Genomic DNA, 27,423 nt, shown 5'->3' with positions numbered 1-27,423 from the left:
CATGGGTAAATCTCGACCTTTTATAGCCTTTCCCTTCCAGGGTACACTGTACACAGCTTATCCAAAACAAGAGCGAGCAATAAATACAGTAGGCAACGAACGGTGCCATATCAAAATGGCTCTCTCTCTCCTCTCTGCATCTCTTCTCTCTCCTCCATCGTCTCTTCTCTCTCTTCCTTCTTCTTTTCTCTCTTCATCACGTGCAGTTCCCTTCACATTCTTATCAGGTATGTACTTAACTTCATATTATGCAAATCAGTAAGCTCAATGCTTCAATATTATGTGTTTTCTTGCTTCCTCTCTCTTACACACTCACTCCCCTGTGTTTGGATTCAGCCCTTCTTTCTGAAAGTTTTTCTAAATTTTTATACATTTATCATCTATGTTTCCATCATAAAAACTGGCTCAATGCTTCTACATTATGTCTTTTTGCATTTCCTCTCTCTCTTTCTCTCTCTCTCCCCCCTGAAATGTTACTCTTCCTTCTACATATGGGTTTTCTTTATTTCTTTGCGCTTATTTTCTACATGTCAATCTACTCTCTCTTTCACTCTCTCCCTCTTTCTCTATCTCTTTCTCGGGCGTGCCATGTGTTTATGATTTTGTGTGTATGTGTCTGTTTCTTTGGATTATAACCCACCCCTCTGTATGCGGGTTTTTCTTTAATTTCTTTGTAATCCTCTTCTACCTGTCAATCTAATCCAATTGGGTTATATTTTCTTTTATTTGGTACCTCCGTATTTTACCTAATTTTCCCTTCTCATTTTCTTTCTTTAAATGTTCCACCCCCTTCTTCATACAATGGGTTTTTTTAATATCTGTCCATTGTATTTTACATGTAAAAGTTAGTCCCAATGGACTATACTTCATTTCTCTGTGTATATACTTGTTTATACATTAATGCCAATATTGTTATTTGGTAAATTCATCTCAAATAAATTTTTTTCTTTTTTCACCAGCCTCTAGGTTTCAAGGAAGAGAACCCAATTTGCAATTCCAAGTTGTTAATGGAGTTGGCATCTCTAGACCTTTTAGGAGTCTGGAAGTTCGGGCCTCTTCGGGGTTAGATGGGGAAGTTTCTGAGGGTGATAATGAGCCTGAGAAGAGCTCAGAAGAGAGTGTATCAGTGGAGAATTTGCCATTGGAGTCTAAGTTACAGGAGAAACTTGCAGCTAAATTGAGAATGAAATTGGCCAAGAAGATAAGACTGAGGAGGAAAAGGCTTCTTCGAAAACGAAGGTTGAGAAAGAAGGGGCGATGGCCTCCGTCAAAGATGAAGAAGCTAAAGAATGTATGACTTAGTTCAAATTGTTTTGTCTTCAGTAAGAATGTATGAATTATTTTCGGTACGCTTTTATGCATTTTATCTCATTTTTGTTTGATAAGTGAAAGGAGGGGTTCGAAAGGGGTTGGGGCATGAGGACTGTGGAGGTGGTCGGCCACCCATCCTAACCATAATGTATGATCTAATTCAAACAGTTTTCTGCTTTTATGCATTTTGTATTTCTAATTTGCAGATTGCAATGAAATCTTCATTTATTTCCTCTCATTTAATAATTCTTGTTATTGGGTTTTTATTTAAATTATGAATTTTGTGTCCTCTTTTGTGGTGATTGGGGTAACTGAGCTTGCCTAAAGAGCCTTTGGTCATCTCTTTCTTCTTCACAAGGGGGTGAGGGATGGGCATGCCTCTCTATGTTTGTTTGTGGGCATTTATGTCTTAACGTGATGGTGTCTAAAAAATTTTAGCATAAAACCCTTCATATGCTGCATTCTTGTTGGGAGACTCACGTCGAAAGTGTGTCTTTAGTGCATACACTCAAATAATTTCATACAGTTGCTCATGTATGAACAATCAAAAGAGAAAAATAGAGGCACCAACATATGTATTGATGGATGTTTTATGTGCTTGGGTATATTTGATTTGTTGCATATTTATAGATCAATACCCCAATGCTTTGATCAATCTTTTCATAGGCATGGATGAGTGAATTTGGATTGTGGTTTGTTGGTTGTAAGCTAGAGATCCATACCACCGACCTTTATATGTGTGACAAAATAAGTGGCTACTTTGTGGTTTCAGTTTGTTGCTTTAGTGAGTCTCCATATTTTTATTTGTTGAATGATTCTATATTTGTGTTTTGTACTAGAATTGATTACATTTATGATTCAACATTGTGAGATTCAACATTGTGATCATAATTGATATTTAGATGCTTTGTCTTGTACTTACATGTGTTTGAACAAAAATAATAAATGGGAATTTCTAATAAAGCTGCTTTGGCAACTGACAACTTATAATATTTCCAACTTCATGGTTATTTAGATGGAACCAATTAGAATTGTAATTATCTATTTGGTTTTATGCCCGGAAATTCAACAATTGTGGCTCTTTTCCGCTTGTTTCATACCTCCACGTCTGCGCGCAACCCTTGTGCACTTGTTTCGTATCTGCGTCTGCGTGCAACCCTTGTGCACTTGTTTCGTATCTGCGTCTGCGTGCAACCCTTGTGCACTTGCTTGGTACCTGCGCTTCTCTGCGCAACCTTTGTGCACTCGTTCCATACCCGCCTGTCTATGCGCAATCTTCGTGCACCCGTTTCCACGTGCAACCCTAATATCTGGCTCATATCTGTGCCTCTACGCGCAACTCTTCACTACCCCCACGCGTGCCTGTGTCTTCATGTGCAACCCTCCACAACACGTTGCGCATATGCATCTCTGTGCACGCTATCTACCTTTTACTGATCATGTGTTTGACTAAGTGCACCTTAGAGTTACTCTAAGAGTCTTAATGCTCTGGTTGCGACTCTAACTTCCATTTCGTACAATCGAGTTGAGTTGTATGAGACCTAGATTCTCTCGCCTCGCTCACTCGAGTGGAGTTATCCTAGGTTGGTCTTCTAGAGAGTTCTGACTCTTTAGGTGCTCTGATGGTCGAGTCTTGCCACACCCAAGGGGTGAAAGAACCACTGCCCCCCTTTTTCCTTCATTCCCTATTTTCCAGCCATCACCACTCAAGTTAACTATCATAGAGGAGTGCCATCTGAATTCACATTGCAAATTTCAAGATAGAGGAGCGAGATGATGTGTTGAAGCTTGAGGAGAGTTCGTGTCCCAACCGCACCTGCATGCATGCTGGACGAAAGAAGAGAGAGAAACGGGCCGCGGGCTAGACGCGGCTCCGGGCACTTTCGGGCACAACATTGAGATATGAGAGAAGAGAGGAAAAGGAGACGGGGCTGCGGGCAGTAGTGGCTCCAAGTTGCTGTGCAGAAAGAATAAGGTAGAGAGAGAAAGAAGAGAGAAAGAGAAGAAAGGGAGGAGAGAGATTGGGTACGGGGTGTGATCTAGCCTAGGTGCAATACCTCTGGACCCCTTTGCTTACACGTGAGAGAGAGAAGTGTTAGACTGGGGTCAAGGCTAATGCGTATGGACCGTGGTGTGGACTAGGGTGTACGGTGTGGTGTATGGACTAGGGGTAGTTTCTCTCTCTACAAAAGTTTTCTCTCTCCTCGTCGCTGAATCCAAGAGTTAGAGGTAGAGCAAGCTTAATGTCTCGATTTCATTAATGAATGATCCAACTTTTTTACAATTGACCCAATTTTGCTTATAGAGTGTAACCACAAAACATGGGTGGATGCTCCAAACTAGGCCAAATTATGGAAAAATACAATTAAGTGGAATTAAAATAAAATCCTGTTTTTGGATACAATGACCAAAACACCCCTTAAATCTTTTGAGCTAATGACAAAACAATCCCTCCCTAAAGGGCCTCTTGCCATTGCTAGACTTCGGGAGCTTTTTCGGACCCTTGTGCCAGTGATTCGGACGATCCATCATCGCAGAACTAATGCTTGATCCATCATGAACATTTTGATGTCCTTTGATCGTCTTGAAACGGACATTTCCTGAAGGTAAAATCCGGCCAAGTCCATAAGCTTTGACCAACATTGCAGTGCAATCCATGATGTTATGAGTCCTCATTTTAATCACAAATTAAAGACCACGCACACGCTTAAACGCCCAAGCGCATGGTACCTTTGCGGTTGTTTGAGAGAGGGTTTTCCCCTCGTTGACACGTCGTCGCGTGCGAAGCGAAAATCAGGCCCCGACCATTTGCACTCTAGGGTATTTTTTTCATTTTGCACCCAAGGGGATTATGTTTATTTTGTCATCCCTAGAAATATGGGGCAGCACAAATCACTCAGGATTAACCATGAGCGAAAGGAGAAATATAGAGTCTACACATATGGGTATTTTTGTCATTTTGCAGCCAAGGGCATTTTGGTCATTTCTCCATCCCATGAAATAAGGGTCATTACCTATCACTCAGGATTAACCCCGAGTGTAAGAAGAAAAGTAGCTTACCATTTGAATTTTGGAAAGAAATTTCTCACTTACTAATTTTAATTTCCAAAAGGAATCAGTATTTGACTGAAACCTGAATAAGGTAATTTAGTTGGAATTTTCTAAAGATAAATGTATATTGCAACATACATAAGCTGCCTTAGAAAGAGCAAGTGCATGTTCAAGACTTGAATGCTTATTTATTTTTATATGCAATAGTAACAACCTACTTAAAAAGCATCTCAAAAGTTCAAAATTTATGTTAATGTTCTAATATTCTCTTTGAAACCCGCTTCATTCTTGTCTGGGAGGGGAAGTCACTCTATTGGCCACTTTGGTGGCATTTTTGATGTTTGCTTCAGATGGCCTGCTTCGATTTGGATGAGGAAGGGAAGCACTTCAGATCTCAGCTGCTTCAGGGGAGTCTTTGTATTTTTAATAGAATTATACATCAGACTTAGAAAAAAGAAAATAGAAAATGCAGTTTTTTTTCTAAAATTACTTTTCATGTAATTATTGGCTCAATCATTTCACATGTCTTCCTTTTCCATGTAATTTTTGGCTCAATAAGTTCTTGTCTGGCAATTCTCACATATGTTCATCATCTAAGCTTTCTAATCACAACTCATGTAAGAACTTAAAATATATTGATAAATCCCCAAAAAACCAGCAAAGTTGATGTTTATTTGATAAATTAAACTTTTGCTTATCAATCAAACAATCACAACTCATGTAAGAACTAAAAATATATTGATAAATCCCCATAAAACCAGCAAAGTTGATGTTTTATATGATAAATTAAACTTATGCTTATCAATCAAACAATTCTGGAGTTTATATCCTGAAATAATCAATATACCTTAGTTTGTCGCATTCATCAACAAATATCAACTGGGAAAATAAGATACATCTTTTTAGATATATAATAAGACGAAGTGTTTTTCTTATTCAACAAAATTAGGTAACTGTTCTGTCACCTTACCAACTCTTTTTTTTGTCCGTCCGAGTCCTCCCAAAAAAAAGGAGAAATTTAGAAAAAATTCCAAAAAGGGAAAATATGTAAATTGAGGAAAAGTGTTTTTGTTGAAAGATCGATAGACTTACACAGAGATTTAATCGTGACACATTTTTAGTTTTAACTGATATTTTCTACAATTTTTTGGAAGAAAGTAGTTCTTGATAACAATTAGATGATTGACTTCTTGTTGGACACAACAAAGAGTGTGCAGTTATGCTTCGGATGCTTCGCCATAGAATAGATCGACCCGGTTCCTGTTCTTTTCCGGTGACTCGCTTTGTATCTCCGACACACAAGGAAGGACGTGGTGGGAAGGAAGCAGCCCTAGCCTCTGTTCGGTCGATCATTCTGCTGGCATCTTGCATTCACGCCCCCGTTTGACTGTACTCTTGGAAAGAGATAATATCACCGCGTGAACATAACAAAAAGTTACGAATGTAACTCCCGAAAGCGAGTGAAGTGCGTAAGCACGGAGTGAGCCAAAGAGCTCATGAGGTCTATTCCACTTGCTACACATCTTTTCGCTCGATGCTCGTTGGCTACACATCAAAGCAAGCACTCGCTCCCCTAGGTAGCCAAGTCTTGTCAAAGCCCTCGTTGTTGAAGCGAAGAAAGCTACACCAAGCAACGGAAGAGCGCGCTAGTGCGAAAGCCTTTGCGCTGTAGCGCATACGTTTTCTTCAACAATTGAATGATGAACCCTTGAATGTGTTTTTTGTGGTTGGACTTTTACTTCATCCAGGGATCTTACAGACTTTCAGGAACTCAAAACCACAAATTCTAAATCTCTCATATCCCTTTTTTTTATTCAAACATTTATAACAAATCTATTATAGTAGTATGATAGAGGGCTGAAAAATAGCCCTAAACCCTTCTTTTGGGGGTTCATTCCCCTCTTACCGGCTGTAAGAACTGAAGTGCCAATTTGTTTTCTGCTATGGGTATGCAGGGAAAAGAATTACGATTTGTCAAGTTTGTGTGGACCGGGGAGGGACTCACGAACTTAGGCCAGTCTGGCATGGAACTGCTTGGTCGCAGCAATAAACTCGGCAGTTTATAACCAGTCCCCTGGGTCAACCTGGTTTTGGTCCTATCTGGATCTAATAGGCTGCCAGGTTTGGTCAGCTTGCACGAGTCTTTGCTCGAGTAGGCGAGTTTTATATTATTGCTCTTAACCACCCTCATCATCATCATTGTCATTATTATTATCATTATTGTCATCATTATTATTATTGCTATTATTATTATTAATTCATTATTATTTGGCTTATAATTGCCCACTGGAATTTTGAGCCAAAGATTGTGTTTTGGCAAAATAAGCAGATGAATCTCACTTAAGGCCTTCAATTGAAACACATTGAAGTATCCTCTGAATTGAGTGTTGGTTTTCTTCAAGGAGGTATTGAAGTCCTCTCATTTCTTGCTGGTGGATTTGTGATGCAAGATTTGTCGAACACCATTATTATTTTTATTTGGGGGTTTTTGTGTTGGGGGGGTGGGAGTTGGGGTTGGGATGTGTATTGGCGTAGTTACAGGTTACTAAGTGTACCTTGTAGCAAGGATCTATGCTGGAAAGTTTTGTACATATTTGTAAAGACTCATAGCAGATAGCTTATTCGTACACCTTAAATTTGTATGCTAAACCATGATTGCTAAGACATGTGTTAAGCCTTTGTCCAGTGTTGGGTAACTGAGATAATTAGTATGATTCTTGTTCTTGCATAAAACCCTACTATGAACCATAGTTAGCAAATCGTCGATTTAAGCGCTATTTTTTCAAAATTTGAAGTTTTTTTTTCGAATGTTTTAAAACTATGAACTTTCAAAAAATGGGGAAAAAATCCGACTTAATAAGGAAAACACTTTAAACGTGTTTTATTGATTTAAAAAAGAAACGGTGCCAAGAAAACGGTACCAAAAATGGAAAAAGGTTTAAAATTTGAAACTTCTACTTTCAAAAAACATCATTTTTTTTTTGAAAGGTCGATACCCTTTTTTTAAGGAAAGCTTTACATGTGACCCCATCCATACAAAGTATGTGTGACCCTTTTTCTCAGATGTCAGATCTGAATAGATGGCTGGGATGGTTTGAGTCACAATGTCACAGGTTAGCTCTCAAGCATCCGATCTTGATTAGACAGATCAGAGGGTTTTATTTTTAGTCTTTATTCTATAAATCATTTTGTAGTGAAATTTAGGCCATGTATACGTCTCTGACATGGGTACACTTGATAAAAATAATAATAAAATATTTCCCTTGATGAAAATTTATCAGAATACCCTTGAAAAGTTTGGGAGAATTTTGGTCATTTTTTGTCTGAGAAATATATTTTAAAGTTTTTTTCTAGGTGCTCCTCAATAGGGATGGGAAGCTCCAAATGTCACTCAAAAAGGTTTTGTAGAAAAAATTTAAAATCAAACAAATGTTTTTGCGTAGCATTGTGACACGAGCAATCCTAGCTGTTCAATTAGATCGAACAACCAAGAAATGGAGTCACATATATTTTATATGTAGATGCCGTCACATAGAAAGCTTTCCCTTTTTTTAACATTGATTTTTCAATCCCCAAATATTAGGTTTATCTATGCAAATTTTTTATTTTTTACAATTTCAATTTTTTTAAAATATCTGATTTTTTCACTCTGATTTTTTAAGCCTAATCTGATATATTTGCGCTATTTTTATATACAGTATTTTTGTCAATCCATATTTTTACCCCTAATTTTTACATCCAACTTTTTGGACCAAAACCGATTTAGTTCCAATTTTATGGTGAGCTAACATATTGATTTTTTCCGACGTGTTAACTATTCTGGAACATGTACTTGAGTTTGAAGGGGACGTAAGAGAATTATGATTATATGCATGCACCAATGTTCTTGTTATTGGATTAGCTCCTTTTGATCACAATTCAATGTAATGTAGGTTTACACACCAATCTATGCACTTAAATGGTCTTACGTGGATTTAAATTGGTTACTTGCAATCTAGGTCCCACATTCAATTAGAAGGTCATGTAGATTGCTATTTGGATACTCTTTTATGACTAGTGATTACCTTAGTCGAGTCAACGGGTACTTTTATTAGGATGGCCCTATTTTAGGAACTGCTTGTCTAATTGTAAGTAGGTGGTTCCATCCAATGTTATTGAGACATACCAATTAGTCAGTTGGACCGGGAATAGGCTTGAAACTGGTTTGGTCAGAGCAATGAACCAGTCTTGTTCTTCATTTACTCCATTAAGCTTGGCTTTGATAGTTGGTCTTTAGGCAACCCTGGACCAGCTGGCATTGGTGGCCTCTTTCGGAACCAAAAAGGTACAATTCTCGCATCATATTCGAAACATATTGGTCACTTCGACTCCCACTCGGCGGAGGTCTTAGCTCTCCTCGAAGGCTTTAGACTCTTCGATCGTAATTGATCCTCAATCCTGATCATAGAAGGCGACTCAAAAAATGTCATATGCTGGGCCTCCGGCACCGTCAACTACCCCTGGTCTCTCACGCATATTTCGTAAAAGTTTCTCACCTTTGCAGGGGTTTGTTGGTGTCTTGGAGATACGTGTGGCGCAAAAACAACTCTCATGCTGATTCACTCACAAAAGAAGGCGCTACAATTCTAGTAAATGACTAATTTTCTGCAGTCTCAGTCTATTCCGTTCTCAAGAGGATTGTATCCCACCCTTTCCCGATTCCCTTTTCTAACCCCCTCTCTTCTATTGTCCTACCCCCTCGGGGTCTTTTTGTACAATGGTCCCTTTTGAGGGGAGCCAATTTTTGGTGTACATAGCTCCTGAACCTCGGGCAGCATATTTTTGTACTATTCTCTTACATTAATACACAGTTCACTTTCTCAAAAAAAAAAAAAAGTCTTGTACTTCATTTGTTCTAATTTAGTAACCAATTATCACTTTATCAAACAAGGAAAATTTATCAAGATATCCATAAGAGATGAACAAGTTAACATTTTACTTATGTTTTTTTTTTTTCTAATTTCAAGATACCCTTAACATGGTCTTGAGTTGTTATAGTTGCAAATAGGTAAAATGTTGAACAGTTCATCTCTTATCAGTAGTATAAGAAGAAAAAAAGGTGCCTTCTTGTCAACTTAGCTACGATTGCTTTAGGTGCTGAGGATTGGGAATCTCCTATGTTATCACTTAGGCGTGGAACCTTGTCCCCAACAGTTGACCATATACTGAGGGTTCCGTGCTTGGGGGTATCTTGATCATGCAATAAAGTGTGAAAAGAGTATGTTGGGCTGAGATACCCATTTCTTTCCACCATCTGCCCCCCTCAAAAAAGAGAAAGAAAACACACTCTTTGAGTTCATTTATTTGCACTAACATGATATGAAACAAAAAATTGAGAACTCTGGCAATCTTTTTGGATTGTCTTTCCTTCATCAAAATTGAGACAACTATTGAAATTTCAAAATTATGTTAGTCTTTGATTGACTAGATTTGGGATGGCCTACTGTATGATCCCCGTCTTAACTTCATGTGTAAGGGCTAAATAACGTATCCGGGAACCTTCCTCTGGTGATGGAACAAATTGGAAATGACCAGTAGGTCTTGTGCTGACTTATGCGATTTGGACCAAATTGCTACCTCTTGTGGTGGGGAACTTTCATGAGGCAACAAAACTATATGCAGGATGTTGGCTGCTCCAAGATATCCCACTCTTGTGCTAGTGCTAGCAAAGCCTCAATGGGCAAGCACACATGAGAAAGGACTGGCTAAGATATGAAAGCATTAAGGTGATGCTTTGAACTGGATGGTACAAGAACGAGGCTTGTTGGTGGGACTTGAAGGGCCACCAAAATTGATGGGCACATCGCTTATGAGGTCTATGAAGAATGCCGAGCATGACCTATGATGGGCCAGTGTAGCAATGGGTGTTAATGGCAGGCGCACCCATGCGTAGGGACATGGCTTGTTGGGCACCTGAGCTGGGGAAGTCCAATGATGAGCAACGACTAAGTGTGGGTTCAAATTGTATAATTGCCATACACATCAGCAAATGTACAACTATATGCCATTTGTGAATGGGTGAGTACACATTGAATGACCTTCTGAGGCTTAATTGCTTGTCACGCCCATGCATGGTTGAACAAATGTCAGCCGACCATTTGTGGTGTATTAATGACCTAACGAGTGGCTGATGGATTTTCAATAGCGTTCCTAAATGAACAAACTTGTCAAGGTTGGGCTATCGATGGGAGGGCCAGATTTGGTAACTATAAGGCATGGTGGTGGGGAGTGATGGCTAGTTAATGGCCACGTAAGGTTGGATCTGCCGATACATGCTTTAGGCTATATAAACCCATTGCTCAGACCCTTGAGGGCATGCAATGTTGGACATGGATCAAGTTTGTAGTGATAAAGAGGCCTTAACCTTTTTGGATCCATGTGCGGTTGTGTGCTTACTTGGCTCCATTTCTCTTGTTTTTTGGAAAGCTGACCTAACCCCTGTCCAAGTTCAACTTGGTCTATGTGCCACATAGTTTGGTTCCAGGAGATGTTACCCCTGTGACGCATATCACCTTGGGTATCTTGAAACATCAGTCTAACAAAAAGATAACAATGTCAAATAATCATAGGAAAAGCAAAGAGCATGAAAAAAAACAAGATATGTGTTCACTTTCAGAGAGGCAACTATGTATGCAGGCGACATAAGCTTTTGACTTTTTTTTATCAAGCCCAAACTAAGCTCGACTCTAAAGTCCTAAGCTCCACTCCAAAGTCCAAACAATTAACCATGGATCTCTCTATCTCTCTCAAGGCTGGCAATGGACTGGGCCGCCTGGCCCAATCGGCCTAGCTCTAAAAAAAAGTAGGGCCTGGGTCACAAACTGAGATCAGAGCTGACTCACTTCGGTCTGGTCTGGCCTCATTGTTTTTTATATTTTTGACACAGTCCAGCCTCGAGCGGATCTGGGTTGGCCATATAGGGCCAGGGCCTGGGTCACAAACTGAGATCAGAGCTGACTCACTTCGGTCTGGTCTGGCCTCATTGTTTTTTATATTTTTGACACAGTCCAGCCTCGAGCGGATCTGGGTTGGCCATATAGGGCCAGGGCCAGGGCCCAGGGCTCAGGGCCAGGGCCTGGCCCTGGCCAAGTTTAACGCTATCCCAAATTAGAACTAAAACTAGAGAAAATTTATTTGTAAAACCCTAATCGGATATCAAAATACAGTTCTTTTTTCCTTCAAGGAGAGACCAGCTTCGTGAGAGTGGTTTCCTCCTACTCACAATCATGGTTTAGCTCTGAACTAATCACGATATACTTGCACACAATAAAGGATGCATGTCATTGTAGAAAAAGTGTCCCAAGAGCTTAATCCTTGTGCTTGTCACACCAACACCAACATTGTGGGTGCTACGCCTTGAATTATGTCACTTAGATGGGCAATAGTATTCTAGATCCTACATTTTACAGCAAATTGATTTGTAACTCTTTGTAAATCATAGTTACTTGTCTATGTATTAGATGTTCAATATTACATGTGTTCGTGCCTATGTCATCTGGTTGTAAGTTACATGATTATTCACTACACCAGGCTTTTTTATTATTTATGTTCTAATATGCAATAACCTCTAATACTGCATCAAAGGTTGTGGGATCCTATGCCATTCCCTTGTCAACAATTTTTTAATTTCTAGTATTTTATATAAAATTGTAAAATGCAGTAAAGATAGAATTTCTATTAGTTTATTTGTACATTTCTTAAATTGTGCAGAATAAGAAACACGGCTAAAGAAGAAATAAATTGGTAGACATTATGTATTTGTGGTTGGAAAGGGATAAAATGTAATGAATATCGTATTAGAAGGGATAAAATGTTCCCGAATAGTGACACTCCTACATGGAGAAGAGAATTGGTTTCAAACCACTACGAAGTCTAGGGTAGTAATGAGATGGTTGTTGTTAGAAGGTTGGTCAAAGAAAGGAGCTCTCTCTCTCTCTCTCACCTGCTCTCTATTTTTGCAAAGTTACATGGCTTCATTGCCCCTATAGTTAGTATCTATTAAATAATCATCATATTAACAGGAAAACTAAATGACACGTGGTTGCAAATTCATGCTCTTATTATTTTTTTATAACTTCCTTGGAGTGTCGGTTGGTAAAGAGATTCTCTCTAACCTTTAGTCATTTGTGAAATCATCTCTACCTAGAATATAAATTATTAAGAGTCTGCCATTTGATGGGTCGTGGGGCAGTTGTCGCCTTATGGCATTAGAGATCCCTATCAATCGCGCCAGTCAGATTCTGATTCATCATATTTCATTGATTCACTACAATCTACAACAGGATACATTTACTAGAAAGAAACAGATCTACTACAGGATATTGTGCTTAGCCCGGGCACTTCTTTTGTTTTATGGAAACCCATAGAATATTATTTTCTTCCAAGTTATTTTATAGAAAGGCTTTGTCCACAAATAACATATAGCAGGCCAGGGGGCCTGCATGTCTGCCATGAAGTGAAGTCAATACCACTTATCATATACTTATGTGGCACCTAATTCAGGTTGATACACATTTTGTGTTCTATACGAGTATCTTTGTGATTATGATGGTAATGCTAGAAATAGAAAGTGACGTTCCTTGTTTTTGGGAATTTTACATTCGACTTGTGCTGTCCATTTTGATTGAAATAACTAAGCAGGATTTGGCAAAATTTGTAGACATGACTTGCATGTGGTGGCTTTATTAAATTCATAGAGCCCTTTTTTGGGCAATCTGATTATAGATTGGGATAATTATTGTAACTTAGTGAACAAGGTGATGCAAGACAAGATGTGTCTTATTTTTGAATTTTTCTTAGTAAAATTTAAGGATGCATTTTTGGAATTTTCAGGGTTATGTTTTTTGGGGTTTTAAGTTCTTTTAGGGATTCTAGGATTTTTTTTATAGTTTTTAAGATTTTAGGAGATGTTTAGAAAAGTGGTAATAATAATTATGGAGTACTTGTTTTATTAGGGGTAAAAGTGTCACTACGAAATTCTATTGTAAGTGAAGGGACTATTAGGTATTTTTATAATGTTTTAACTTAAGTGTGGGTAGTATTGGTCTTTTTTTATCATAATATAATAAAATGACAGGGAGTGTTAGGGTTTTTAACGCTTTTTGGCATGAATAGTAAAAACAGACAATGATTAATGTGTACAATGAAAGCTAGATTCACTCAAATATGGCCTGTTTTGATTGTTATTGAACTGTTTTTGGCTTCTTTTATCTATTTTTCTACATCAAATTGGTATCAGAGCCTGACGATCTATATGGATGGCACGTTATTGTAGCACAGTATTGTAGCATCGATTTTTGTGACAAAGCCTAAATCTTGTTGATTTAGCAAGTTTTTGTTGATCATCTGCCTAGAGCTTGTGATTTCGGCAATCCTATGGTGCCAAGGGGCCCTACAAGGGGGTTTCATAGATCTACTCCATAATCCCAGAGATAAGAGAATTGAGGAACTTGAAAAGCTAGTTTAGCAGCTGATGCAGCAGTCCGCGAGCCTCAATAATGGACAAGACGGTGATCTTTCAACACAGGAGGATCTCGAATACAAGCCTTTTTCACTTTTGCGCTCCGTGTGAGGGGTCGAGTGATGAGAATAGTGACAGAAGACGTGAATGTTGGGAACATAACTTTAATGGTTTTCGATTTGAAGGATGAGATTTTTTGATTTTGACACAGATAAGCAAGTTGTAGATTGAGATGCACTATCAATTTTCAACATATACTCTGATGAACAATAGGATCATTTTGGGGATTCGATCTATGATAAGGATTGAGATGATGATGGAGATATTATCGAAGAGGGTGAAGAATATGGGGAGAAGACAGAAGGAAGACTGATCCAAATAATGGCCTTTGATGATCCTATTAATATCGAAGCGACAGAGCATTCAATAAATTTAGGGAATTGGAATCAGTGTTGCTCAAATGAAATGTGGTTAACTCATAAGCCGCGAATTGTGGCCTTGATTTTAAAAAGTAATGAAATAGATGCAGAGAAAACCTCTAAAGACTAGAAAATTGGGTTTGAAGTTTCCTACATGATTTTTAGTGGGAGTTCAAGGATAGTTGTATTTGATAAATTTACATTAATTCTTCAATATACATATCAGGATCCGTTTCTTAAGGAATTATTTTTACCCTGAATAATCCTTGAGCCAACAAAAAGGAAGAGGATTGAAGAAAGTAATTTGATGTTGAGTTCATCTTTAGCACACTTCTAAACTCTTGGATGAGTTTTCTCCAACTAAGGGAGAATGATGTAGGACATAATTAATTTAATTTTTAATTTTTATTTAATTTCAAGAGACTTATATTTTAATTTTAATCTTACGATTTAGTTTAAGGGTTTTTAAGTTTTCTAGGGATTCTAGGGTCTTTTATATTTTATATTTATTCTTCATGGGTAATGTTCACATGTTACTGTTCACACGTTGCTGTTCACTGGGGTATTTATGGAATTTTAGTATTTTTAAGGCTATTTTAGAGTCTTAAATATTTACTTAGATCTTTAGTTAATTTTAGGGTTTCATAGGCTTATAAAAGATTGGATGTCACATTATCGGAGGTAGTCATGGTTTTTTCATAACTGAAAGAAAGAAAAAAAGCTTAAGATTTTGTAACCCTAGCTTGGGTGTGAGAAGAAACCCTAAGTTTCTTTGAATTATGCTTGTGTTTGGCTTTTGTTCTTGTTGTTTTTATTCTTCTTCAAGTTTTCTATATCAAATGGAGAAAAGCGACAAAAAACAATTCAATAACCATCAAAATAGGCCAAATCTGAGTGGATCTGGCTTTTCTTGCACAAAAAAGTGACCCCAAAACCCTAGTTCTGGCACTATTCACCGTTTGCTTTCACCGTTCACGGGGCACAAGTATTAGAACCCTAATACCCCATGTCCTTTTATTACATTATGATAAAAAGACCAAAACTGCTCCCACGTAAGTGAAAACGTTATAAAAGTGACCTAAAAGTCCCTTCATTTAAAATAAAATTTGTAGTGACACTTTGACCCCTAATAAAACAAGTAACTCCATAATTATTCTGACCACTTTTCTAAACATCTCTTAAAATCCTAAAAACTATAAAAACTCTTAAAATCTTAAAAAAACATAAAACCCCTAAAAAATAACCCTAGAAAATTGCAAAAATACATTTTTAAAATTTATTAAGAAAGATTAAAAAATAAGGCACATCTTGTCATGCATCATTCTCCTTTGATTGGAGCAAACTCGTCCTCGAGTTTTGAAATAAGCTAACATGAATTTTACATTAGTCTTGTAACCTCCTTCAATCTGAATACTGAAAACACAATCCTGGGGCTTGTGAGTTGTTGGACTAATCAAAATACAATGGTTATGCATTGAAACTGAGTCTTTGCAATGAGTTGACATCCATAGACACTTTTGAGAATCCCTCAAGGAAAGGGTCATTTATATGTCGATGGAACAATGTGATATGTACACTTGGTTCAGTTAAATTAACCAGCTGAAATTGCATAAATACAGCCATCAAACTGTGCTCAAATTGCCTTAGTTCAGCCCTCGAATAGACCAAGGGAGCATCTTGGAGATGATTATCTCCAACCCGTACTTCACTAACCAAATCAACAACTTCCTCTTCTAAAACTTCTTCATCTTCATCTCAACCGTTGTCATCTTCCGTGTTTTCACATGGTTCTTGATAAAAAATTAGATCGCTACCTTCTTCATCTGAGCACTCATCGAAGACCAGTGGAGAGTCCCAATCAAAGTCTTATCTTTAAAAGTCACGACCCTACATCCTTTCTAAGGATAGGGTCCCTTTTTATTCTTGCGATACGTGTCCATCTCTTAACTCAAACTTAATAATGTATTATGGATAAGAGATAATTATCTATCTTGATGGTACGTCCTTATGTGTTATGAAACGCAACAAAACGATGGGTCTTACTATTCCTACATGTGTCTAAAGTCTTATCTTTAAAAGTCACGTGCCCTACATCCTTACTAAGGCTAGGGTCTCCCTTTATTCTTGCGACATGTATCCATCCTTAACTTTGGTTTAATAATGTAGTATAGATATTATATTTAAAAGATAAAGTCCGATAGATTCCTGGTAACAAAGAGACAACAGGTAATATCACAATAAAATTCTAAATAAGAATATTGTTACTAAGTTACAGACCAAACATTGTGCCTTTTTCCTTTTACAGCAATGCGTTTTTGCACATTCTTAATTGAGGATAGCATGATTTACCTATGGTGCCATTACTTCTATGCGCTGTGGTGTCTTTTATTAAGTTCATACATAGATTAGTTGCCAAAAAATTGCATGGAAGACCTTATCACCTATGGTCACCTAGTGCTTTAAATTTCACAGATTTGGTATGGCAGATTTGTTATACATGACTTTGTGCACAAAGTTGAAATAGAATGCTTGGCTTTGTATGCATGCTAGATGCATCACATACGTGTATGTGTAAGAATACAGTTATCTATGCGTCTGCTTGCGCGTTGTGTAGTCACCTTTTATTAGGCATGGAAATTGGACTTGTTTGTTTGAGTATCTAGATGCAAGGAATGTTTGTGTTGAGTTTGTGGCCGTTTATTAGGCATGGAAATTGGACTTGTGTGTTTGAGTATCTAGATGCAGAGAATATTTGTGTCAAATTTGTGGTGTTTCTCTATTTATATGGAATTGCAAAAAATATGTTTTGTGTGTCCATGTGTGCGCACAAGTCCTTGTGTATATGTTTGTGTCAGGGAGAGAGTGCGTGGGGTTTCTGGTTGGGGGGGGGTGGTTAGGGGGTTGGTGGGCTGCATGTGTTTTCTTAAGAGTGGAAACATACTTATGGGGTTGAGAATTTGGACATCTCTTGTGGTAAGTACAAAGTAAAAGATGGAGACCAAAATCAGTGAGCATATATTTATTATGTATAGGAGATGGATTAATAGAAACTGTTTACCTGCACTTTCTGGTCTGCAGGCATAATACAAACAAGAAGGAATCTGTTGCTTTTTAGACTTTCTTTACAATGAGCGAAATTTATGTAAATCAAGAGGAATTCTGTCACCTATATCAACATGGAGGTTTTCCGCTCAAAGAAGTTGGGTGATTTGGTACCGGAAAATCAAAAGAATCTAACAGAATGCTGTTGGGGAAGTGGAGGGAAGTCGATAGGCTGGGTGTTACTAACATGTGGAACAAACTGATTTTGGTTAGGATCCCAAAAGGCCTTTAGAAGGAACTTCACAACAAATTAGTATTGTGAATTATGCACTTTAATGGGAGTGTATGTTGGTTGGCTAACCTAGGTTGGATGGTTTATAGCCTAGGTCATTGTCCAAAACCCTTTCCCTGAGAATAGACATTACCGTTGAGGGTTTTTTGGATGGTCATCTTTTGTAAAGGTCAAAGAGATGCCTAAGGATAATGTTTGTAAATTATCCATAAAAGGATGATGTTTGTAGGCCAGGAGAGCTTCATGGTCTTGTGTGCGGTTGTAGCCTTGTGAGAGTGAGGGCCAAATCCTCAACAAACTTTTGTACGGCATATACATATGACACCACATTCTTGGAGGCAACCCTATAGAGGGATACGTGTACATGCCCATAGAGTGACTCCCTTGCACTATAAAAATATGTATATTTGACTTACTCCTAGGAGGAACCTATAATCCACATACTAGGATCGTGGTTCCACTATTTATTGGCTAGCTTTGATAGACCAATCACGAGCCCTTGCGTATGATTGTTGGTTATGTTGGTTTGCGAGGATACATGTGGATCACAGTTTCTAGGAGTGCCTTAATATTAATTTTTCTTAACCAATTGATACCAATCCACTTCTAGAGTTATTTTTGAATGTATTAAAACTTTTTAAGAACCTCAAAAATATTGTTTTCAGCCTCTTATGTTTCTATGATTTTTGGATATTTTTCAGAATAATTTTTAAAAATTAAATCTACGCATTAAAACTTTGAAAAGGGCATATTTGAAATTTTAAAAGTTTGTAGGGATGTTGTTTCAAGGTGGACCCGTGTGCAGGTACTGTGGACCCACCCAGGAGGATTCTACATAAGGAAGATGTGGGGCCCACAAGGGTGTCACTTCCCCCTTAAGGAGCACGCCACCTTTATGGGAGATCTCCCACATATGGGGGAAATCTTTCATGAAAGAGTTTTAAGGGATTTTTTTTTGTTTCAAGATTTGAAATATTCAGGTGGCAAATCATGGAAACATCTTTGCAGAAGATTTCGTGAGAATATTTTGTGGAGTAGAGAATATTTTGTGCTTTGGAAAATATCCCTTTTTTTGACTTTGAAAATTGACCAAGAGTCTTTGAATTTGAATTTCTACAAAGTTTTTGTGAGAGAAAAAAATTATAACCAAAATAGAAGATGGGATTTGACTCGTCTTATTTTGTTTAATTAAAAGTGGATATGGGTCAAAGATTCAGGGGATACGGTTCTTAAATTCCTCCGTAAGTCATGATGGTTAACTTCAGGAATGGATGGCTTTGATTTGTTTCTCTCTCATCTCACAAATTACGAGGAAGTATTTTGGTTAAATTGAATCATAATTGAGATAGGAATAACCTAGGGCACCTATATAAAGAGCGGTCCTCCCCTTATTCTCAACACCTGGACCTCTCTTTCTCTCTCCCCTCTACGCCACCTCTCTCTTTAGGTTGGCATCCCCCACCCATAAAGACCTAGGGGTGGTACGCACCACCTAGGGCATAGAGAGGGGGCACGCACCACATAGGGCATAGAGAGGGGGCACGCCCCACCTCCCTTGGCTAAGGGGAATTGCCATGTAGTGACATGTTCCAAAGGTTAAAAAGGGGTATAAAGAACCCTAATTATAGTAACCTATCTTCTCAACCCCATAGTTTTGTTATAGGGTGTTCCTATGGTGCTTCCCAGTTCAAAGATTCAGTAGGACCAAAGGATCAAAGCGTGCCATCGGTTTGATAATAGGGTGTGAGGTGTGTTGATTCCTATGGTGTTAACCCTAGGAAAAGTTTCAGTAAGTCTTCCCAATTTTATTTAGCAACTTATTTTAGTTCGTGATTTAATTTTTTGTTTTAGAAGTCCTAATCATATTAGGAGTTCTATTTAGATTAGAATTCCTACTTAGACTATGACTACCACTTAGATTAGAATTCCTAAATTGCATTATAGTTCATATAATAAGTTTGAATTCATTTTTTGAATAAAGTTTTATTTCAGTAGTAAGAATTAAAGATCCTCGATTATAGTAGGTTTATTCTGCATTATATGGCAATTGTAAGTAAAAATTGTAATTATTAATAAAAAGAAAGTGTTTTGAACTTATACCTTGGAATTCTACATAGTCACTCCTTTCAAGAACCCTAAGAATAGAGATCAAGGTCCCAAAATTTTAGAAATCGAGGTCCCTGGAGCGGGGTCGCCACTTATGGAAGATCCCAGCAACAATGAAGTGATCCTCACATGGGACCACCTACATCTTTAAGGGTTTGCGGACACTTAAAGCGTGTTTCATGTGTTAAGAAGACTCCAAGTTTGTAAGCCCCTCTTGCTCCATTGCTGATAAGTAAGAGCAGTTTGCTACCCACATTGGAGATACTTTGGGGGTGAACTGGTTAATCCCTGACCTAGTGGGTGCTCTCATTACTAGTTTGTTCTCTTTCCAGCGTACAATCCATTGTTCTATTCACTGGAAACTTAAGCATCTTAATGGCCTGTTGGCGCATATGGAGGCAACAGAATGAGAAATACTTTGGAGGAATCATGGCAAACATTCAAGTCCTTGAAGAGCATGAAATGAATTTTAGGATTTTATGAGCAGGAGTTGCAGGAACAGTTTGTGGCATTAGGACCACTGACCTCATCTAGGTTAAAAAAAGGATCACTTTACTCTTGGCTTTTTTTCAGGGACACAGCTAGCAATGGAGTTTTGTGCCATAACAATCATAATGACAGCGCTCTTGTCAAACCCTGGATCAGGTTGGTTTGGGCGGAATTATGAGGGACAATATTTGTTCTATTATCCATGCCTTTTCAGTCCTAGAATTTGGGACTTCATGAAAGCGGACGCCTGAGAACTGTGGCTGGTGCATAGTTGTTGGAGGCAAGAGTGGGTATGGTAGAGGGATCGGTTCAGGGAACATTGAATGCCATAGGGTGGAAGATCCCTAGGGTTAGGATCAGCATTTGTACATTCAAAAAAGTTAAAGAACTAGATCTTAGGATACCTGGGGGTGAGATCCCATGTCACTTGGTCGTGGTTTTGGCTTATAGGGATCTAAGCTCTACTATATATAAAATAAGATCAATTAATAATATATGATAAAATTAGGATCGAGCCGATGCCCACATGATCTATTATCACCAGTGTTCGCAAAATCAAACCGGAACGGTTAACCGGACAAGGGCCCAAAAGTAGTTTAACTGGCCTAACCGGTAAACTGGCCGATTCAACCGTTCTAACCGGGCAAATCCCCGGCAGTCAAAAAAGTGTTGAAAAAATAAAAAAGATACAAAAAAAAATCTACTAAAATATGAAAAGCATATAAAAATGATTAAAACTAAACACATTCAAATGAAGTTGAAAATTAATGAAAAAAAAGAGATTTTAACGAATTGATTTTTGAATTTAAGTGAGTATTAACGACAAAAACAATTTGTAATCTTTACCATAATGTAAAGAATATTAAAAAATGTATTACAAGCTAAATTCCTTATTTTTGGGAATTTATATATATATTTTTTGAATTTTTTTTTAAATACCGGTCGATCACCAAAACCACCCAAAGCCAGAACCGGCTACTGGCCGGTTCTGATCTAACTTGGTGATTAGCGGTTAGATCGCCCGGTTTTTCTGACAATGATTGTCACGCACCTTACCAATGCCATAGTTCCACTACTCTAATTTACTACAAGAATACAATTTAATAATATCATAAATTGGCTTTACTATGATATTAAGCTGTGGTTTTTAAATACCATAATTCTAATAGACCAGGATACGATATGCACCACAGTTTAACATATTCTAAAGAATAATATATCTATAATACCAAGGAGATGATTACTAGTTTAATTAATAGTATCGCTCCTCTCCTTGGAGGGATCCTACAAGCATGTAGACTGAAATCCCCTTTTATAAGGAGTGAGATCCATATTTCTCTCAACCCAGCACCCTCCATGATCCTTTAGAGGAACCATGGGATCGAGTTCCTAAGGTGGCCTTACCCCCAAGGTTCCCGAAATTATGGCCTGCTAATGGTTTTAAATTTTCTTCTAGTTTGTCAAACTTGACATATTTTTGGACGATGACTCTGAGAATGTGAATGGTGAGACACCTTTTTGGTTGATGTTCCTTCAGCTGTAGAGCTGTACTAGTGGGACCACAATGATGAGAGATATCATTCGGAGTTGTCTTGTGACTACCATAGCTGTGATGTGTTTTTCTGTAGCATCTTTCCGATTTACACCTTGTCAGTGGACTACTACCCAAACCCTTTTCTGAAGCATCATATTTTTGTTTTTGTTGAGTTGGTAACTAGAACTGAAATTTAATGTCTTAAAACATAGCCTGGTGCACTTGATCGTTCCTGGTTTTGACCTTTAAGGTCTTAAAGATCATGGGTCAGTTTCATGGTATTAGCCGTCTCTTTTCATTTTCTGCTGGTTTTGTTGTTTTATGATGTATGGCTTTGCTGCTTGAGGCTGTACAAGGTCTCAAATGTCGTAGAAATTTTGATATCAGGGAACATAATATGTTTGTGCCCATGTTTGCCACTTCTTGCTAGCATGCCTTTCAACCAGTATATTGTTATTCAATTTAAGTGATTATAGCTCAGACTGCTCTATAGCAGCAAAGTGTTGTGTTCGTCATGGAAAATCATGAGTATGACACGTGTTTCTGGGGACATATGCTGAAAATATTCATTGGACTTGTGGAAACTGGAAAATACGCACGCACACACACATATTATTCTAGTTCTGAAGAACCACTTGTCTTTTTTTATTTATTTAAATATGAAATTACTTGGATTTTAATATAAATTTTTCCAATTAATAATAAGTATAATACATAGATTGATTCACTGGTAGACCGATGATATACTTTTGGTTTACCTGCCAGGTATGTAATACAGTCATTGATACCTATTTATTGCATGATGTATACAACTTTTCGTTAATTATATGTTGATGAACATATGCATCATTTTAAGGATAAAAAGAATGTTGAGAAGCTCTCTTGAGGAGATCACAAAGCACATCCACATCCAACATCCATCTCAACATCCACATCTCCGCTACATTCATTCTATAGGTATATTGTTTTTTGACCGCCCAACATTCCACCCCATAGAGTGAAGCTGATCTCACATCTATCCTATATATTTTGCCCTTTAGCTTCATTGGTATGTGGTGATTACATAAAATTCCGGTTGCACATCTGTACTTCGTCCACTTAGCTGTAATTCTATGTGCGATATCTTCTTCAACCTCTCCATTTTCTAGATTATCGATCCAAGATATCGAAAGTGCGCTCTTTTTGGTAATTCTTAGAAGTCAATATTAACTATTTCTTCATCTCTACTCCTATTATTACTAAACTTGCATTTCATAGACTCTGTCTTAGTCTTGCTAATTTTAAAACATTTGTATTATAGAGCATCCCTCCAAAGTTCTAACTTTGTATTGACGCCGTTCGGGTCTCATCGATCAAAACTATGTCATCTACAAAGAACATGCACCACAATACCTCATTTTGTAGGTGCCTAGTTAAGTCGCCCATAACTAACACAAAGAGGTATAGATTCAATGTTGACTCTTGATGTAGACATATTATCACTAAAAACTCACTCATCTCTCCACTAGTTCATACACTAGTTAGCGCTCCATCGTATATATTTCTCACCAAGTCGATGTAGTGTCTAGAGACTCATTTCTTTTGTAACACCCACCAAATCAAATATCAAGATACTCTATCATACGCTTTCTCTAAATCAATAAAGACCATGTGGGGCTCTTTTTCCTTTGCCCTATACTTCTCAATCAATTGCATAAGTAGTAAAATAACCTCAGTTGTTGACCTCCTTGGTATAAAGCCGAATTGATTTTCTAATACACTCGTTTCATGCCTTAGTCATTGCTCAATCACTCTCTCCCAAAGCTTCATAGTGTGGCTCATAAGTTTGATCCCTCGATAGTTGTTGGTCTTGTCCTAGAGCTTTGTGGCTCATAGGTTTAATCATCAACGAAAATATTAATATTATTATCTTAGTGTCAACAAGTTCATCTCTCGAAATTCTCATGGCCTTGGCTAATTGGGAAAACAATGCATAATTGCATAGCCACAATGTGTAATTTGGGAGGGACCAATCTCTATTTAGTAACACATTGTCTATAAGTGTACATTTTCTTGTACGCATTTCTCATCGCAGGATACTAGTTCAAGCTAAAAGTTAAATATAAATGCTTATATTGATTCTTGAGTTATACTATTTTCCAGTTTTACTCATTCGATGCTTAAGATGAAACATTGACATGCACAAACGATTGCACATGCATACAAAAAGAACAAAAGAACACTCATACATGGCCCCACAGTGCTCATTTTTTCGTCTTTGTGTCTTACAGGCCTCTCTCAGTATATATGTTCATGCACATGTATTTATCAATTTTGATAGTGTATTGAAAGATAGACATCCAGGCCATGTGCATTTTACTATCTCCAATGTCTTATTTTTGCCCCAAAAAGAGTTATGGTTCGATTCAAATTGCATTTGAGACATTCAATAATTAGATCGATTAAAATATTTGACTTAGATTGATTAAAATATTTTATTTATTTGTTGATTTTTAAAATTCATTTTTAGGGATGTAGATAGGCTTTTTATCTTTTATTTATTGGGGTTAATTTTTTGGAATTAAACATGAAGGGGTTAAAAGAGAGTTTGATTAATTGTGTCAGGTAGTTGGGACGTTTCCTATTTTTAGGATTAACACCGGTCATTTTTAAAGATTTTGTTAGTTGGAAAGATTCCTTTGGTAGAGGGTATATCCACATATGTCACATTGATGCTTATGGCTTATGTGGGGGTGCAAGATTATAGGAGAGAAAGAGAAGATAAGGAAGGAGTGCATGAGGGAATGAATGTAGTCCTAGTTATATGGGAATAGGAGGGGTGTGTGTTTATTATGTGGAGAGAGAGAGAGAGAGAGAGAGAGAGAGAGAGAGAGAGAGAGAGAGAGAGAGATCAACATGGGGTAGAGAGAGTGTGTTTTAATTACAGAGAGAGAGAGTTCAACATGGGATAGAGTGTGTGTGTGTTAATTTTTTTGGCATTCTAATTTGCATTTAAAAGAAGGGAGATTCCCTTTGGAACTTGCACTTCAGTAATTTTTTTTTGTGTGAGATTTTATGAAAGAAGAAAAGGGCAATTCCCTTTGGAACTTGGACTTCGGTAAGTTTTTTTTGTGTGAGATTTTCTTTATGAAAGAAGAAAAGAGCATTTTCTTCATCCTTGACTTGATTTTCAGCTATTGTTTTCTTTCTCCACAATTGCAGAATTTACCTCCTTAGGATTGTAAGAAGACTGGATTTAATTTACCGTGCTTGTTTCGCATCATTCAGGATAAGAGTGAGGACTAAAATGACTGGTCATGGAGGTCGTGGCTGTGAAAATGCCAAGTTATATTGAGGCTCGACAACTTGCTAGAGATGGTTGAAAAGTATGTTGCATAAACAAAGATGGCAATAATGTACATCAAATAGGATGAGATCTATAGTGTTAAATCGATATTGTGCGAGTTTTTGTGGAGATTGACGTAAATTGGAGCACGAGTCTGAGTGGGAACAACCCGATGTTATGCTCGGTTACTATTATGGGTTTGAGGCATGATGGCATTGACGAGAGCATGAATGCCAGAAAGAGTTGGGTAGTTGACTACCCAGAGCCGATGTAATTAGCATCGGGGAGTAGACTGAGGTAATTGTACAGATGAGCAGAGAATGAATTTTACAACATACATATCCAAGCATGATCATCCCAGGCATGGAGACCGACTCTTCCAACTTGCGGAGTTGCTATTCCTACAATAAATCTGCGACACGAGTATCACAGAAGTATATTGACAAAGGTATGTGATTTCTTGACTAAAGAAAATCCTAGATTTGTCATTGGAGAGGTTGATGGCATTGATAGATACAAAATGCTCTATCCAATGAGAAAAAGGTAGATGTATTTGTAGACCAACCTACTAAAAAAGTAGACATAATTGGGGATATGTCTAACATTTGTATTAATGAAAGTATGGATAATTCTAAATCTAATCATGAACAAATTCCGAGTTCTTTATGGGCTAAGGTTGCTCATTCGTAAGTAGCCATTCCCACATCCCGCCTTGGAAGAGATGCTTTCAAGTCAAGAAAATTGCAAAATTTACGGAAGATTTGTTGTTTCGGAAGTTCCATCCGTCCCACGAGTGATCCATAGAAGTGTGTTGCAATGGTCGAAAGGAGTAGCGTATTCCAAGATTGAATTGCCCCTACTATCATTCCAAAGACCTTAATGATTGGAAAACTTCGTTGATGTGTTGGATCAACCTAATGGCATTTCAAAACCCTTCGTGCTCGGGTGGGACCATGTTCATGGTAGATCGAACATTGACATGACACTCATAGTACTGCGTCTTTCGAATAACGACACCATTAGCGTTGTCTGGGAGGCCCTTTTCCAGGTCAACACGCAGATCCTTGCATAGTTTTTATTCCATTGCCTATCCTGTGGTGGCTCATGAAGTAGACAACGAGAACATTGTGTCAAGCAAAAGGAAATTTTAACTTTTAACTTCATTTATATTGAAGACGATATTGTATTTGCAAGTGACTCACTCCTAGTGAGCAAGGAAGAGCAACCCATAACTATGGTCAAAAGGGATTTTGGATTGGATGCGAAAACAAAGGCAACAGTTTCTGATCAGAGCAAAGTGTTGATTGTCAGATATGAACTATCTTTATTGTTGTTGAGTGAGGACGTCCCCCACCCTAGTCTTGCAAAGAGGAGGGTGTGAGTCAATTCTCAATCTGATAACCCATAGAGGAAAGTAATGTTGATGATAGTGGTAGTAAGAGTGATGTTTTTCTCAATGATTGTGAGTATGACCCTTTATGCAGTATAATGAAAGAAAGTTGACCCCAAATAGTTGGAATAAAGCTTGGATGATGATGATGATTTATTTTTACAAATGACATTCAGGGATGTGGGTTGACTTTTTTTTATCTTTTATTGGGGTTAATTTTTAGGAATTAAACATGAAGGGGTTAAAAAGGAGTTTAATTAATTTGTTGGGTAGTTGGGAGGCTTCCTATTTTAGGACTAACATTTTTTTTCTTTTCCTTTTTATTTTATTTTATAAGATTTTGTTAGTTAGCTAGTTGGAATAGCCACATGTGAGGGTGCAAGATTACAGGAAAGAAAGAAGAGGATAAGGAAGGAGTGCATGAGGGAATGAATGGAGTCCTAGTTACATGGAAAAGAAGGGGCATGTGTTATTAAGTGGTTAGAGAGAGGGAGAGATTAATGTGGGATAGGGAGAGAGGGAGAGGGTGCATGTGATTATTTTTTGGGGGGGTTCTAATAAAGGACTTTGGTATTTTTTTGTGTGAGAATTTTTTTATGAAAGAAGAAAAGTGTGTTTCCTTCATCCTTGGGTTGATTTTCAACTATCGTTATCTTTCTCCATAGTTGCAGAGTTTACGTGTTTCATGATTGAAAGAAGACTGGATTTAAGTTCCTGAGTTTTTTTTACATCATGGTGATTGATTTTCAAAGAAAGCACAAGTCTTTCTCGCTGTTTAACTCACAGAATTAGCAATAACTATGAATCTCTTTCAATAATCTAAAACTCCCCTAATTATTCATGAGGAAAATTATACCATACACACCTAATGTATGACAGAGAACACTAAAAAGGCGCAACCTCAAAATGGTACAGTGATAAGTGAAGAAGCGTATGTATGGAGTGAATGTCATTCATTAGAACTA

General features: G+C 37.6%; 1 protein-coding gene across 2 annotated transcripts; it reads left to right on the top strand.

Moving 5' to 3' along the window:
- Positions 1-52: 52 nt before the first annotated feature.
- PSRP5 (plastid-specific 50S ribosomal protein 5) lies at positions 53-26,578 on the top strand. Of its 2 annotated transcripts, none has more exons than XM_020673447.2 (3): positions 53-227; positions 960-1,291; positions 4,713-6,430. In XM_020673447.2, exons 1-3 carry the CDS (start codon positions 116-118, stop codon positions 4,809-4,811), a joined length of 543 nt encoding a protein of 180 aa, XP_020529106.1. In that variant the 5' UTR covers positions 53-115; the 3' UTR covers positions 4,812-6,430. The 2 variants fall into 2 exon arrangements, with proteins under 2 accessions (XP_020529106.1, XP_006854431.2); XM_006854369.4 differs by lacking the exon at positions 4,713-6,430 and adding an exon at positions 25,011-26,578 and having other exon boundaries at positions 55-227.
- Positions 26,579-27,423: the final 845 nt, after the last annotated feature.

This window comes from Amborella trichopoda, chromosome 7 (assembly GCF_054954075.1).
Source record: "Amborella trichopoda isolate Santa Cruz 75 chromosome 7, AtrichopodaSantaCruz75HAP2 v2.0, whole genome shotgun sequence".
Classification (NCBI taxonomy): Eukaryota; Viridiplantae; Streptophyta; class Magnoliopsida; order Amborellales; family Amborellaceae; genus Amborella; species Amborella trichopoda.
The sequence above is the reverse complement of the archived record's forward strand: the minus strand, read 5'-3'. Positions and strand labels throughout refer to the sequence as shown.

Excerpts from the sequence above, each read along its gene's own strand:
- PSRP5 (XM_020673447.2), top strand. The coding sequence starts at position 116 with ATGGCTCTCTCTCTCCTCTCTGCATCTCTTCTCTCTCCTCCATCGTCT. Across the intron at positions 228-959 it reads TCCCTTCACATTCTTATCAG|CCTCTAGGTTTCAAGGAAGA; the intron begins GTATGTACTTAA and ends TTTTTTCACCAG. Across the intron at positions 1,292-4,712 it reads AGATGAAGAAGCTAAAGAAT|ATGGCCTGCTTCGATTTGGA; the intron begins GTATGACTTAGT and ends TGTTTGCTTCAG.